Source organism: Trachypithecus francoisi, unplaced genomic scaffold (genome assembly GCF_009764315.1).
Source record: "Trachypithecus francoisi isolate TF-2019V2 unplaced genomic scaffold, Tfra_2.0 Lachesis_group10, whole genome shotgun sequence".
In the NCBI taxonomy this organism is placed as follows: domain Eukaryota; kingdom Metazoa; phylum Chordata; class Mammalia; order Primates; family Cercopithecidae; genus Trachypithecus; species Trachypithecus francoisi.
The window spans coordinates 41939430-41955102 of record NW_022681455.1 but is presented as its reverse complement, the minus strand read 5'-3'; the positions used below and the strand labels follow the sequence as shown (position 1 = coordinate 41955102).

Sequence of the window (15673 nt, the reverse complement as noted above, 5' to 3'; positions counted from 1 at the left end):
GGGAATTTTAAGTTCTGGTATTGAGGGGAAAACGCCTTTCAAAGTTCCAAAGATATAAAAATTTCCTTTTAAAATAGTTGTATAGCAGCCTGGCGCAGTGGCTCACGCCTGTAATCTCAGCACTTTGGGAGGCTGAGGTGGGCGGATCACGAGGTCAAGAGATCGAGACCATCCTGGCCAACATGGTGAAAACCCGTCTCTACTAAAAATACAAAAAAATTAGCTGGGCATGGTGGCGCGCACCTGTAGTCCCAGCTACTCGGGAAACTGAGGCAGGAGAATCGCTTGAACCCGGCAGGTGGAGGTTGCAGTGAGCTGAGATCACGCCACTGCACTCCAGCCTGGTGACAGAGCAAGACTCCATCTCAAAATAAATAAATAAATTAAATTAATAAATAAATAGTTGTTTAGCTTCTTTCCCTTGGAGAAATTGCCCATAAGACTTCTCTGATGAACAATATTGAAGAAGTATTATGGGGAGGGAAATAAAAGAAAACATGCTTAGGATGTTACTACTATTTTAAAAAGCATTTTCATATATATCAGCTGGAAGATTTGTTGCTTTTTTTTCTTTTGTTTCGGTAGTTTGGTTAAATATTATAATACCAGTAGCCAATTCGCCTCTTGTCCTAAGTCATATTTGTCCAGTTCTTTTTTTTTTATTGAGACAGAGTCTCGCTCTGTCGCCCAGGCTGGAGTGCAGTGACCGGATCTCAGCTCACTGCAAGCTCCACCTCCCGAGTTTACGCCATTCTCTTGCCTCAGCCTCCGGGTAGCTGGGACTACAGGTGCCCGCCACCTCGCCCGGCTAGTTTTTTGTATTTTTTTTAGTAGAGAAGGGGTTTCACCATGTTAGCCAGGATGGTCTCGATCTCCTGACCTCGTGATCCGCTCGTCTCAGCCTCCCAAAGTGCTGGGTTACAGGCTTGAGCCACATGCCCGGCCTCTGTCCAATTCTTTACTTACCTATCCTTTCAGTAAAGAAGGTAAAAGTTTTCCCACCCTTACTGCAAGATGCAGATGTTCTTTTCAAAAAGACAGATGTTGGCTGGGTGCAGTGGCTCACACCTGTAATCCCAGCACTTTTGGAGGCTGAGATGGCAGGACCACTTGAGGTTAGCTCAAGACCAGCTTGTGCAACATAGTGAGATATGTCTCTAAAAAAAACAGGCCGGGTGCAGTGGCTCATGCCTGTATTCCCAGCACTTTGGGAGGCCAAGGCGGGCAGATCACTTGAAGTCAGTAGTTCGTTCAAGACCAGCCTGGCCAACATGGTTAAACCTTGTCTCTACTAAAAATACAAAAAGATTGGCCGGGTGTGGTGGCATGCGCCTGTAACCCCAGCTTCCTGGGAGGCTGAGGCAGAAGAATCGCTTGAACCAGGGAGACGGAAGTTGCAGTGAGCCGAGATTGCGCCACTGCACTCCAACCTGGGCAACAGAACGAGGTTCTACCTCAAAAAAAAAAAAAAAAAAAAAAAGCATAAAAAATAAAAAACATTAAAAAACACATATACAGCCATTCGTGGTGGCTTATGCCTGTACTCCCAGCACTTTGGAAGGCCGAGGTGGGTGGATCACCTGAGGTCAGGAGTTCAAGACCAACCTGGCCAACATCTTGAAACCCCATCTCTACTAAAAATACAAAAATTAGCCAGGTGTGGTGGCGCAGCATCAGTAATCCCAGATACTCGGGAGGCTGAGGCAAGACAATCGCTTGAGCCCGGGAGGCAGAGGTTGCAGTGAGCGGAGATCCAGCCACTGCACTCCAGCCTGGGCAACAGAGTGACTCCGTCTCAAAACAAAAAAACCACATATACAATGTTCCTTAGTCATGTCTCATAAAAATGATACTTTGTACTGGTGAGGACTTTATTTTTTCTCATTTTTATCTTATATCCTGTTATCTCTGCTTTGAAAAACATTGCAATCGACCTAAAATTGACATTTTTATTTGAGGCTCCTCATCTCTCCCACTGGTATGTGAAACACCATAAAGTTTCAAATTTGTGCTAACCCTTCCGTAAGATTCTTCCTTTTTAAGTAATTTCACTGTCCTGTAATTCTCTGCTTTTATACCAAATGTGCCTTTTTTTTAACTTTCAAAGGAACCCATTTGGAATTGAAAATGAATGAATCTAGAGTTGAAATACCAATTGCAAGTCTTTCTTTTCTTTTCTTTTCTTCTTAAGGAAAATATTTTTCTAAGAGTTTTCTTTTTCTTTTTGGGGGACTGTCGTGACAGGCTGAGAGAGTGGCGACTTCTATAAGACATGGATAGATGCAAACATGTAGGGCGGTTACGGCTCGCCCAGGACCACTCCATCCTGAACCCTCAGAAGTGGTGCTGCTTAGGGTGCGCCACCACCGAGTCGGTGTGGGCCTGCCTCAAGTGCTCCCACGTGGCCTGCGGCCGCTACATTGAGGACCACGCCCTGAAACACTTTGAAGAGACTGGACACCCGCTAGCCATGGAAGTCCGGGATCTCTACGTGTTCTGTTACCTGTGCAAGGACTACGTGCTCAATGATAACCCAGAGGGCGACCTGAAGCTGCTAAGAAGCTCCCTCCTGGCGGTCCGGGGCCAGAAGCAGGACACGCTGGTGAGACGCGGGCGGACGCTGCGGTCCACGGCTTCGGGTGAGGACGTGGTCCCGCCGCAGCGCGCTCCTCAGGGACAGCCGCAGATGCTCACCGCTCTGTGGTACCGGCGCCAGCGCCTGCTGGCCAGGACGCTGCGGCTGTGGTTCGAGAAGAGCTCCCGGGGCCAGGCGAAGCTGGAGCAGCGGCGGCAGGAGGAGGCGCTGGAGCGCAAGAAGGAGGAAGCACGGAGGCGGCGGCGCGAGGTGAAACGGCGGCTGCTGGAGGAGCTGGCCAGCGCCCCTCCGCGTAAGAGTGCACGGCTGCTCCTGCACACGCCTAGCGACGCGGGCCCGGCCGCCTCGCGCCCCACCACCCTCCCTACCTCACGCAGAGCGCCCGCCGCCACGCTCAAGCTGCGTCGCCAGCCTGCCGTGGCCCCGGGCGTCACGGGCCTGCGCAACCTGGGCAACACCTGCTACATGAACTCCATCCTCCAGGTGCTCAGCCACCTCCAGAAGTTCCGAGAATGTTTCCTCAACCTTGACCCTTCCAAAACGGAACATCTGTTTCCCAAAGCCACCAACGGGAAGACTCAGCTTTCTGGTAAGCCAACCAACAGCTCAGCCACAGAGCTGTCTTTGAGGAGTGACAGGGCCGAGGCATGCGAGCGGGAGGGCTTCTGCTGGAACAGCGGGGCCTCCATTAGTCGGAGCCTGGAGCTCATCCAGAACAAGGAGCCAAGCTCGAAGCACATTTCCCTCTGCCGTGAACTGCACACCCTCTTCCGAGTCATGTGGTCCGGGAAGTGGGCCCTAGTGTCGCCCTTCGCCATGCTCCACTCAGTGTGGAGCCTAATCCCTGCCTTCCGCGGCTACGACCAACAGGACGCGCAGGAATTTCTCTGTGAGCTGCTGCACAAGGTGCAGCAGGAACTCGAGTCTGAGGGCACCACACGCCGGATCCTCATCCCCTTCTCCCAGAGGAAGCTCACCAAACAGGTCTTAAAGGTGGTGAATACCATATTCCATGGGCAGCTGCTCAGTCAGGTATGTGTGTGCCTACCATGACAATGAGAGGCTTGTATGTTAGCTTGGGCTTCCTGTGAGTGCTTTCCCCTGGTTATTGGGCTAGTAAGAGTAGCCAACATTTGCTGTGATTATGCATTTTTGAGGGTGGCCGTTGTACCTTTTATTCTACTGTACATTATGATGCCCTTTTGGGGAAACTTGCCTAGTGTCTTTCCGGCCAGATTTTTAGTTTAACTTGCCACATTGCTTAATTTTCAGTGAATATCTTTAACTGTTATTGAAGATATGGGTAATATAATATTCTCATTGTTATAATTAAGTACTCATTGTTGGTGTGCCATCCTTTGATCAATTTTAGGGAACAGAGTTTGCCTGTAACTCTGGTTCTATAATAGTTTGAAAGAGCTGTCTCCCTTCTTTACATACAAGGAAGGAAGGTAGCTAGGAGCATGCTAAAGACCAATGCAAGCCTCCTTCCTGTTCCCCATTACCTTTTATTTCCTGAATCTTTAGCCATGTAACCTAAGCAAAGATTCTGAGATAAGGCCTTGTGAGAATATGCAAAAAGAGTATTTTTATAGTTAAAAAAAAAAAAAAGATGGGCGCGGTGGCTCACGCCTGTAATCCCAGCACTTCAGGAGGCCAAGGGGGGTGGATCACCTGAGGTCAGGAGTTAGAGACCAGCCTGGCCAACATGGTGAAACCCGGTCTCTACTGAAAATACAAAATTAGCCGGGTGTGGTGGTGCATGCCTGTAATCCCGGCCACTTGGGAGGCTGAGGCAGGAGAATTGCTTGAACCCAGGAGGCAGAGGTTGCAGTGAGCCGAGATCGCGCCATTGCACTCCAGCCTGGGTGACAGATGGAGACTCTGTCTCAAAAAAAAAAACCAAAAAACAAAAAACGTGTTGGGGGGGTGGATTGGTGGACAACTTAAGAGATTCAGGTAAAATCTCTACACTATGCTTGTGTCTTGGTTTTTAGGATTTTGAAAGAATGATGAATGGTATGGAAAGGGAAAATTTAATTAGGTTTTTGTTTTTGAGCAAGTAAAAGGGGAGTATTTATTAGCACTTCTTCTGTCTCTCCTCCCCTTAGGAAGAAAGGTGCACCTGGGAAGGTTATAGTGGGAATGGAGGTCTAATCACAGCATTTTGAGGCTGTGCAGACAGAGGAGTTCAGTGTAGGGCTTCTGCAAGTAACAAAGGCAAAAAGAGAGGCATGCTGGGCTCTATGGAAGGTCTAAAGTCAAGAGGAGGAATTACAGGGTGAGGGAAGTAGGCAAGGACCTGCAAATTCTCTATATCAGACTGATCCCTTGAGAGACTGCATAATAACTTGCAGTATGTGCTACTGTACTGTTGAATGGTAGAGCATATTTTGGGAGAGGAGAAAGGCGGGTTGGTATAGTCTCTATGCAGTATGGTTTTTAAATTGCAGCTAGCATCCCATAGTTAGAAATGTACATCAGAAGTAATATACTCTAATTCTTTTAAAGTTATGTTTATTATTTTAATATTACTATTTTTTGAAAATTATACACTTAGTTTTGATAAAGTGTGTCTTTTATGAAGCAAGTAAAACTACGCAGAAAGCATGGAAGTTACATAATCTGTAAATTAATCTTTTCATTCTAGGTCACATGTATATCATGCAATTACAAATCTAATACCATTGAGCCCTTTTGGGACCTATCCCTGGAATTCCCTGAACGCTATCATTGCATAGAAAAGGGGTTTGTCCCTTTGAATCAGACAGAGTGCTTGCTCACTGAGATGCTGGCCAAGTTCACAGAGACAGAGGCCCTGGAAGGGAGAATCTACGCTTGTGACCAGTGTAACAGTGAGTGCTGTGTGGAGGAGGGGGTGTAGTGGGGAAGTATAACTGGAATATCAGTTTAACGTGCTGCTTTGTACTCTTTAGTCAAAAGTAACCCTAATGATATTGAATGGTTCTAAAGCATCTTTTAAAGATCTCTTCCTCCCATTTTTCTAAAAATCAAAAAACATGGACTTGTTTTAATTATGTATTAAAAAACAAAACAAGGCTGGGCGTGGTGGCTCATGTCTGTAATCCCAGAACTTTGGGAGGCTGAGGCGGGCAGATCACTTAAGGTCAGGAGTTTGAGACCAGCCTGACCAACATGGTGAAACCCCGTCTCTACTAAAAATACAAAAATTAGCTGGGCGTGGTGGCAGGTGCCTGTAATCCCAGCTACTTGGGAAGCTGAGGCAGGAGAATCGGTTGAACCCGGGAAGTGGAGGCTGCAGTGAGCCAAGATCACGCCATTGCACTCCAGCCTGGGCAACAGAGTGAGACTCTGTTTCAAAAAACAACAACAACAATAACAGAAATGAAACAAAGACCTAGGAGTTGATTGACCGCCTGATTGACATTAATTGTCATCTTGGAAGGGATTTTAAAGTGTGGCTCCTGAAATGGGGACTCTGAGAATGTTAGTACTTAGCTTCTTAGTGCTATGGGGCTGCTGCGTAAATTAATGAATATAGAGTCCAACAGTTCTTACTTAATCTAAACCCAGATGGAATAGCCTTTCTGAGGGATGCGATATCAGAAAAGCATGCTTTTGTACTGAACTGGTAGACTTAATGTCTGTCAAAAGTGATGCTAAAGATTGGTACAGTGGAACCAAGAAAGTAAGTCTTTTTTTTTTTTTTTTTTGAGACGGAGTCTCGCTCTGTCGCCCAGGCTGGAGTGCAGTGGCGTGATCTGGGCTCACTGCAAGCTCCACCTCCCGGGTTCATGCCATTCTCCCGCCTCAGCCTCCAAGTAGCTGGGACTACAGGCGCCCACCACCACGCCCGGCTAATTTTTTGTATTTTTAGTAGAGACGGGGTTTCACTGTGTTAGCCAAGATGGTCTCGATCTCCTGACCTCATGATCTGCCCGCCTCGGCCTCCCAAAGTGCTGGGATTACAGGCTTGAGCCACCGCGCCCGGCCGAAAGTAAGTCTTAAGGTACATTGCTCAGTGGCAGCTTCATGAAATATTTTCTGCATTTTTTTTTATTCTTCACATGCCTGAAAATTTCACATTTCAGAGAAGGTCATAAGGAAGTATTTCTGGGCCGGGCGCGGTGGCTCACGCCTGTAATCCCAGCACTTTGGGAGGCCGAGGTGGGCGGATCACGAGGTCAGGAGATCGAGACCATCCTGGCTAACACGGTGAAACCCCGTCTCTACTAAAAATACAAAAAAAAAAATTAGCCGGGCGTAGTGGCAGGCGCCTGTAGTCCCAGCTACTCGGGAGGCTGAGGCAGGAGAATGGCGTGAACCCGGGAGGCGGAGCTTGCAGTGAGCCGAGATCGCGCCACTGCACTCCAGCCTGGGCGGCAGAGCAAGACTCCGTCTCAAAAAAAAAAAAGGAAGTATTTCTGTGTTGTCTGTAATTTTAAAATGGAACTCTTTACATATGGTTACAGAGGCATGTTATACAGGGCCCTTCCGTCTTGCCACACTAACACTTAATGCTTCTGCTAACCCAGTATGGACAGAGGAAATGCAGAGCAAATATGTGGATGCTTATGTTTGGGGGTTGTGGCATATATAGATTTGGAAACTAAAAGTATAAAGTTAATGGATTGTACAGAGACCTAGAAATCCATTTTCAGTCACATAATAGTTTAGATTACCAGTTTTGAAGAAAATAAAAATGTTAGGCCAGGCGCAGTGGCTCATGCCCGTAATCCCAGCACTTTGAGAGGCCCTAAGGTGGGCGCCACTGCACTCCAGCCTGGGCGACAGAGCCAGATGCTGTCTCAAAAAAAAAAAAAAAAAAAAAAAGGCTAAATTGTGGGAAACCTGTTCCGCTCTTTGAAGAATCAGAACAAAAATCAAAAGTCAGGCTTGAGGCCAGGTGCAGTGGCTCATACCTGTAATCCCAACACTTTGGGAGGCCAAGGCAGGAGGATTGCCTGAAGCCAGGAGTTTGAGACCAGCCTGGGTAGCACAGCAAGACCTCTTTTAGGAAAAAAAGAAAAAAAAAAAACCCACAAAGTTATGCTCGATATCATTTTGCCATTTCAAAACAAAATTTGAAATTTTATACCTGGCTAACTGTAGACTCACCTATCCTGTTCCATTTTGAGATACAGAGTCAGGTGAATCAAATTGTTTCATTAGAATAATATTTAAAAAACAAAAACAAAAAACAACAACAAAAAACAGTGATTCCTGAAGCCTTTTACTTGTAATGAACAAAAGAATATTAACAGCTTTAACTCCATCATTTTTGGATATGATAGATTAGGCAAGAAATAACTTTGGTTTATCTTTACAAGAAAGGATTGTTCTTTGGTTGTCAGATGTGCCAATTTATCAGGATTTCTCTAGGCAAGTGTAAATAACGCCAGAGAAGGAAACCAACCTATGGTGAGGAAATGAGATGCATTGATCTGCTGCCTGTGAAGTTTCAAAACTGTCAGTCTTCTACCTGTCTTCCTGGACAGCTTAATGAAATGGAGACAGAACTGATCAATCTCAATTGAATCAGTAATTTATTTTTCTTTGTGAATTTCATTTTAGGGAAACAAAGCCTGACTCTATATTGTCTTCATCTTAGCTCACATACTCCCTCTGCTGAGGGTGGCAGTCACTGCCAGGGTTCCTAGCCAGAGCTGCAGTAATTTTCAAAAAAATGGTGAATAGGAAAATAAAATAAGGCCAAGCCCCTCTTTGAATTCCATTTCTGTTCATGCCAGCACATATTGTGACTACACACCCTGGTAAAAGCTTCTCCAATGGCACAACTCATTCTGATGCAATCTATAATGAGAAGCTGCACCTCCACATCCTATTGTCACAGAAAGCTCTGTGATACATCATCTGGCTGTGATTTGCTACCTTTCATGAGTAGTACAGACAGGACTGGGAATCAGATGCCCAGCACTTCAAACGCTGAGCCCATGATATCAACAGCTCAAGACAATTAGCAGGGACTGCCATAGAACACTAATTTTCTACTCTCATCCATTTACCAATATAACAAAACAGTCATCAGTAAATGGTTACAGGAAAGGCTTCTGATAGAAACTAAGATAACTCTATTTCCATTGTTTATTTGCTGAAATTTAGAAATGCATTTCCTCAAGGCTGGGCACAGTGGGCTCACACCCACAATCCCAACACTTTGGGAGGCCAAGGTGGGAGGACTGCTTGAGGCCAGGAGTTCAAGAAATGCATTTCCCCCACATTTAGAAACAAAATTAGAGACTGATCACTGGTTCTGCTTTGGAGTAGATGAATTTAGCCACCTGTCAGCTTTGTCCTTGCATGTCCAGCAGTGTGCTTTTATCTAGGAAATATGTTTCAAAAACTAGGCACAGCATAAAAATATAGAACCAACAGTTTATTTTCTAAATGTTTGAATATGCCATAAGCAAATCATGCTAAAGAAAAATGTGTTTAAACACTCTATCATTTAGTAATCTTATCCTTTTTTTCCTAAGCCTGAAATATATGCATTATTCCCTATTTTACTGGTTAGGAAACGGAGGTTCAGAGTTTTGAGTAACTTATCCATTAGCACACAACTAGTTGTGAGCAGGAAGTAGAATTAGGCTTACCTAGTGCAAACAAAAGGCTTCTTAAAATCATATTGTGGGGTATCATAATTGAAGTTATAAGCCATTGTGAAGACATGGAGCCTTAAAATATGCTTCTACTCTATGTGCTTGCTGTTGCATGTTCCATTATATTCCATTATACGCAAAGTTCCTGATGGCAAAAATTGGAAAGATTTGAGTTGCTTGTAACAGTCGACCCAAATAACAATGACTTAAAATGAGAGATATTATTATAAAACAAGTCTGAAGGACATTCAGGGCCAGCATGGTGGCTGCATGGTCATCAGTGAGCCAAGCTATTTCTGTCTTTCTGTTTTACTATCCTGTTGCAAGACTTCTGTCTTCAAAGTTACCTTTTGGTCCAGGAGGAATTCCAGTAGTTTCAGATAGTGGGAAGGCCAAAGGGATGCACCTTACAAGTGAGTCAGCCTTGTATAAGCAGAGTCCCACACAGTCATTCCTTTCATCTTAGCCAGAACTTCCATGGCCACACCATGCAGGCTTGTGAAGCCGGGAAATGCAGTCATAAAGAGGGTCACATTGCACCCCCCAAAAAATTGAGGTTCAGATACTGAGAAATATGGAGAATGCATATTGAATGGCAAGTCACTGTCTCTGCCATAGCTAGAAAAAACTCCTCACAAACTATGTCTTATACCTTCCCAAACCACATAGGCAAACGACGAAAATCCAATCCCAAACCCCTTGTTCTGAGTGAAGCTAGAAAGCAGTTAATGATCTACAGACTACCTCAGGTTCTCCGGCTGCACCTTAAAAGATTCAGGTGAGCTTGCTGTGGGAGTCCTAGCTGGGTGAGAGCTGTGGGAATAGCTGCTCCAAAGGCTTTGGTGAGGGCAAATGTCTTCTATGGTGTTGGGAGGGGAAGCCTGTTCACTTGAGACCTTGTGTTTCCCACGGAGATTAAATCATTCACATCCACTAAGGCAAATTAATGTGGGAGCCCAGCAGGACTGGGCTTTTGCTCTCATGCTCCTGTGTAATTAATTATCCAGCCTGCTTAAATCTGTGCTTAAAGATTTTCTAGCCTGGCTTGGACTTATGTAGATTCATCTTCAGGATGAAATATAAAATAATCTGGAAAAGAAGGGCAGGCAGGAAACTACAAAAAGACTGTTGCTTGAATTGCTTGTTTAGGGATCTCTAGGTTTAGATTACTTCATGGAACATTCACAGCAAATAAATGGGCCAGGCGCAGTGGCTCATGACTGTAACCCTAGCACTTTGGGACGCCAAGGTAGGCAGACTGCTTGAGCTCAGGAGTTCGAGACCAGCCTGGGCAACATGTTAAAACCCTGTCTCTACAAAAAATACAAAAATAAGCCAGGCATGGTGGTGTGCACCTATAGTCCCACCTACTCGGGAGGCTGAGGTGGGAGGATCACCTGAGCCGGGGAAGGTTGAGGCTGCAGTGAGCCTTTATTGATCGCACCACTGCACTGCAGCCTGGGCAACAGAGAGACACCCTGTCTGTAAATAAATAAATAAATAAATAAATATATATGAACATTGATTACCACCATTTTATTGATGGGAAGACCAAAACCAGAAGGTTTAATTTTCTCAGTTCCCGGTTTTATTAATACCTACCTCTACCTACAATTGTATATGCCGGTTTTTACTAGTAACAAGCTTATATCCATGTTCTAGGTGGTCTGGCCGTAACCATCGAGAGAAGATTGGGGTCCATGTCGTCTTTGACCAGGTATTAACCATGGAACCTTACTGCTGCAGGGACATGCTCTCCTCTCTTGACAAAGAGACCTTTGCCTATGATCTCTCCGCAGTGGTCATGCATCACGGGAAAGGGTTTGGCTCAGGACACTACACAGCCTATTGCTACAACACAGAGGGAGGTGCGTGCGCTTTACTCTGTGGGGTGGGGGACACGGAAAGGGGTTATTTGTTCACATTTTATTGTTTTCCTTTTATTTCCATCCCATGGATTACCTAGAGGGAAATTACATACATGAAAATCCAGTGGCAAGAATTGTGAAAGTTGGGTCAGGCGCCGTGGCTCACACATGTAATCCCAGCACTTTGGGAGGCTGAGGTGGGTGGATCACCTGGGGTCAGGAGTTTGAGACCAGCCTGGCCAACATGGTTAAACTCTGTCTCTATTAAAACAGTACAAAAATTAGCCGGGAGTGGTGGCGGGCACTGGTAATCCCAGGTACTCAGGAGGCTGAGGCAGGAGAATCGCTTGAACCTGGGAGGCAGAGGTTGCAGTGAGCCAAGATTATGCCACTGCACTTCAGCCTGGGTGACAGAGCAAGACTCTTATCTCAAAAAAAAAAAAAGAATTAGGAAAGTTGGATTCAAATTTTGGGTATATCACTAAGTAACAACATATGGTTGTTCTAAGAATTAAAAGGAACTGACATGTAAAAGTGCTTAGAACAGGACCTAGGCCCTGTGCAATGGCTCACGCCTGTAATTCCAACACTTTGGGAGGCAGAGGCAGGAGGATTGCTTGAGGCCAAGGGTTCAAGACTAGCCTGGGCAACATAGTAAAAACTTACCCAGGCGTAATGGTGTGTACCTGTGGTCCTAGCTGCTTGGGAGGCTGAGGTGGGAGAATTGCTCGAGCCCAGGAGTTTGAAGTTGCAATGAGCTGTGATTTCACCACTGCATTCTAGCCTGGGCAAGAGAGTGAGATCCTGACTCAAATAAATAAATAAAAAGAGCAGTTGCCTAGCACATAGTGCTTATTCAGTCAGTGTTTGAGGATATTGTAGTATTATCAAAAATATTGGTTATTGATAATATTACTATTGTTGTGGTAATGCTACTTCTGCACACCCGTTTCCTTCTTGGTTATGCAGAAAGAGTAGAACCTGTGTAACCTCAAGATGCTGTATGAATCTCACTAGCTGCAGCTTATAAAGCTGAGAACATTTACTGAGCACTTACTATGTTCTTACTACTTCCCCTGCCATGGGAAGTGTGGGGATGCAAGGGCCCCTCCAAAGGAGCTTTAGGTCCTCATCCTCCAGAGTGGAGTCTTCCAGCTACTGCACTGAGTGATAGGCTGCAGATGTGTTTTCAGCTGTTCACTGTTCTTGAACTGCACAGCCCTTGGGGCAGCCAGAGCCTGTGAATAAATACTTTTTTGTTCCTTCTAAATTTTCCTTTATCACTCCCCTCTATTTCCATTTCTCGTCTCCTCCTCCCCTTCCTCCTCATCTTCCTCCTCATCTCCCCATTGCTTAGCCTGCAGTATTGCAGCTATCTTTCTAGAAGGCTCTAGTGGACAATGAAAAAGCCTGAAGAAAACAAAGATAAAAATTGCAGTCAGTCGGCCAGGCGTGATGACTCACGCCTGTAATCCCAGCACTTTGGGAGGCCAAGGTGGGCGGATCACGAGGTCAGGAGATCGAGACCATCTTGACTAACATGGTGAAACCCCGTCTCTACTAAAAATACAAAAAATTAGCCAGGTGTGGTGGTGGGCGCCTGTAGTCCCAGCTACTCGAGAGGCAGAGGCAGGAGAATGGCGTGAACCCGGGAGGTGGAGCTTGCAGTGAGCCGAGATCCCGCCACTGCGCTCTAGCCTGGGCGACAGAGCAAGACTCCGTCTCAAAAAAAAAAAAAAAAAAATTGCAGTCAGTCGATAAGCAGTACTGTGGGGTTTGGTGGGGTTAAAGCCAGTGGATATACCAAAGTCTGTCGGTTTCATTTACCTGTCCCTTCCCCCACCAATAATCGAGGGTTGGCTCTATTCAGAACTTCTCTGTCCCTTTCTTCATCTCCTGATTTTGCCTGCTGACTAGAAATATGAATTGGGTAGTCATTTTCTCTCTTTTTTTTCTCCTTTGGTTTCCTAGGTTTTTGGGTCCACTGCAATGACTCAAAGCTGAATGTATGCAGTGTCGAGGAAGTGTGCAAAACCCAGGCCTACATCCTTTTTTACACTCAAAGAACAGTGCAGGGCAATGCAAGAATCTCAGAAACCCATCTCCAAGCTCAGGTGCAGTCCAGCAACAATGATGAAGGCAGACCACAGACATTTTCCTGAATGGGAGGCATGTATCAAAGACTGGCTTTTGTGTATTGGTGTCCATACATCTTTCCTCTTATAGGAAATAAGGCTACTGCAGGAACAGATTACTAGGTTTGCCTCACTGGGTCTAGAGTAGAAGGTGCCAGGTGATTCGTGTCCTGTCATAAATTTTGTAGTCTCTTTCTTTTGAATGAGTTTGGGAGTTCCCTCCTTTCCTAAAAACAAAAGAAGTAACTTCTATGAAGATCCTTTCATCAGTTGCTTCTGAATATGGAGGGATCTAGGTGGAAGAAAGGGGGAGTAAATTAATCATGTCCACACAGGAGAGCAGCCATGTTTTCTCTCCATTACGTGATTCCCCTGCTAAGCAGGACCTCCTTGCAGCACCAAAAGAACCCTCCAGATGTGAGCAGCCCTGGACAGAGCATGTGAGGAGGGGGCCCTGGGCTAGCAGTTTGCTGGATGGGATTGGCTTCAAGATGGGAGATGAAGTCTAAAGGGTTTATTCCCACAAAGGAAGTAACCTTCAAGGGTTCAAAACAAACTTCCTTTTTTGGGGATAGCTGCTGAAGAGTGGAGTGAGATGCATGGAACAAATTTCCCCATGCGAAATGGGATGGTTTTCATATGTCATACCCTCCCTACCTGCTGCTGTCATTTAATCATTCCATACTTCTGAGACTGGCATGAATACCCCTTCATTCTAAAGAAGGGGCAGGTCATATAAAGAAGCAATAGACCAGCACATGTTGCATGCTGAGCCAAAGGACACTCCTGGCTATCCCAGTTCTGTAGCAGATCCCTGGTTCAGGTCTAGGGCAAGCACATGGTTTGGTTTAAATTGATTCTTAGGTTTTCTCAGAACTCAATTGAGGGTGGGCAGAGATAGCTGGTGCTCCAGGGCTTATTGAATGCCTATCACCCGTTCTCACTTCAGTGCAGCATGCAGCTTCTTAGCCTGCAGCTTCTTTCTTGCTCCTGGAGAGGTAGAATATTCATGGTCACAGGGTTTGGGAGCTTTTGGTTTTCTAGGGTATGTTAATTGCTTAGGAATCCACCTCGTACATATCTGGAGAGTTGATTACCGATGGCCTTGACCTGTTTCCTCCCAAATCTGATAATCCCTACTGTTGCTTTACCCCCCATACTCAGTCCATCAGAGAAAAAAACAAGAGTGCCCCGTCCTTTCCCCCAGTGCTAGTAAAATACATCGTCCTTTTTAAATTGGGTCAGTTTCTAAACAGAATGAAATTGCCCAGATAAAAACCCTTGTCCCCATCAGGTGCCACTTCATTCTTGGTTCTTCACTTAGATTTGCTGGTGAAAGTGAATGCAAATCCTAACTTTTGTTGCTGTGGTTGCTGCAGTGAGCCTCACTCAACCTGTCACTATGAATGCTCATCTTTTGACTGAGTATATCGTATTAATGTTTGAATTCAGGTAGAAGTACAGTTGTCACTTGAAGGGAGTAGATGTGGAAGGGAGTTCGGGGAGGGGTGGGAAGTGGGGAAAGCGAGGCTAAAGAATGAGGATTATAGCTTTAGCATTGTTGATGAGCCACATTTCCCGCACAGATCTGTAGCATTTGCTGTTGACTTTTTGAAATGAACTCTCCCATAGGCCCTGCCAGGCAGCACTGAGACATGGAGGAAATTCAGACAAAAAATGGCTCACCCTGATAGGGAAGGAATGACTATATTTTAAATTAAACTTGCTTTTTCCAACACTGTGAGATTTCTGTAATATTTAGCTTTTATTTGGAAGCGACAGCGTATGGCATTTTTTATGCTGTTTGGTTTATATTGTCTACTGCAGGCTTCTTTGTATAAGCTTTGCCTGGGCTCACCCTCTCTTGGACACTGTTTTAAAGTGTCACCGCTGTCCATGCTGCCAGAGGCTCTGATGTGAAGCTATACTCTCAAGATTCAAGTTTTTAAGTCGGCATGATTAGTAATGACTTTTTGTGGCAACAGAAAAGCCCATTAACTCAAAAAAACCAAGGAGAGTAAAAAGGAAAGGAAACTATGAATCGTGCCTCATCTTTCAATGAATCCTATGTTTATTATTCTAGAAAAAGAGAACTTACAAGATAGAGAAGAACTAATAGAGCATCTACTTTACCCCTCAGGCTGTCCAGTGGGGATAATTACTAATAAACATTTAATGGAAAATCAAAGATCTTCCAATTTAATTTTTAAAAATAGTTTTGGCCGGGCGCGGTGGCTCAAGCCTGTAATCCCAGCACTTTGGGAGGCCGAGACGGGCGGATCACGAGGTCAGGAGATCGAGACCATCCTGGCTAACACGGGGAAACCCCGTCTCTACTAAAAAACTACAAAAAACTAGCCGGGCGAGGTGGCGGGCGCCTGTAGTCCCAGCTACTCGGGAGGCTGAGGCAGGAGAATGGCGTAAACCCGGGAGGCAGAGCTTGCAGTGAGCTGAGATCCGGCCACTGCACTT

General features: G+C 45.4%; 1 protein-coding gene across 8 annotated transcripts in view; it reads left to right on the top strand.

Moving 5' to 3' along the window:
- The window catches only part of USP49 (ubiquitin specific peptidase 49), a 101420-nt gene extending 86036 nt beyond the window's left edge, over positions 1–15384 (top strand). For 7 of the 8 annotated variants that reach the window (XM_033217131.1, XM_033217128.1, XM_033217129.1 and 4 more), the window contains 5 exons: positions 2245–3628; positions 5247–5451; positions 9868–9976; positions 10861–11066; positions 13038–15384. In XM_033217131.1, the coding sequence (XP_033073022.1) occupies positions 2273–3628; positions 5247–5451; positions 9868–9976; positions 10861–11066; positions 13038–13228 (2067 nt within the window). In that variant the 5' untranslated portion in view covers positions 2245–2272 and the 3' untranslated portion in view covers positions 13229–15384. The remainder of the gene's footprint in view (positions 1–2244; positions 3629–5246; positions 5452–9867; positions 9977–10860; positions 11067–13037) is intronic. The other variant, XM_033217132.1, reaches the window with a different exon arrangement.
- Positions 15385–15673: the final 289 nt, after the last annotated feature.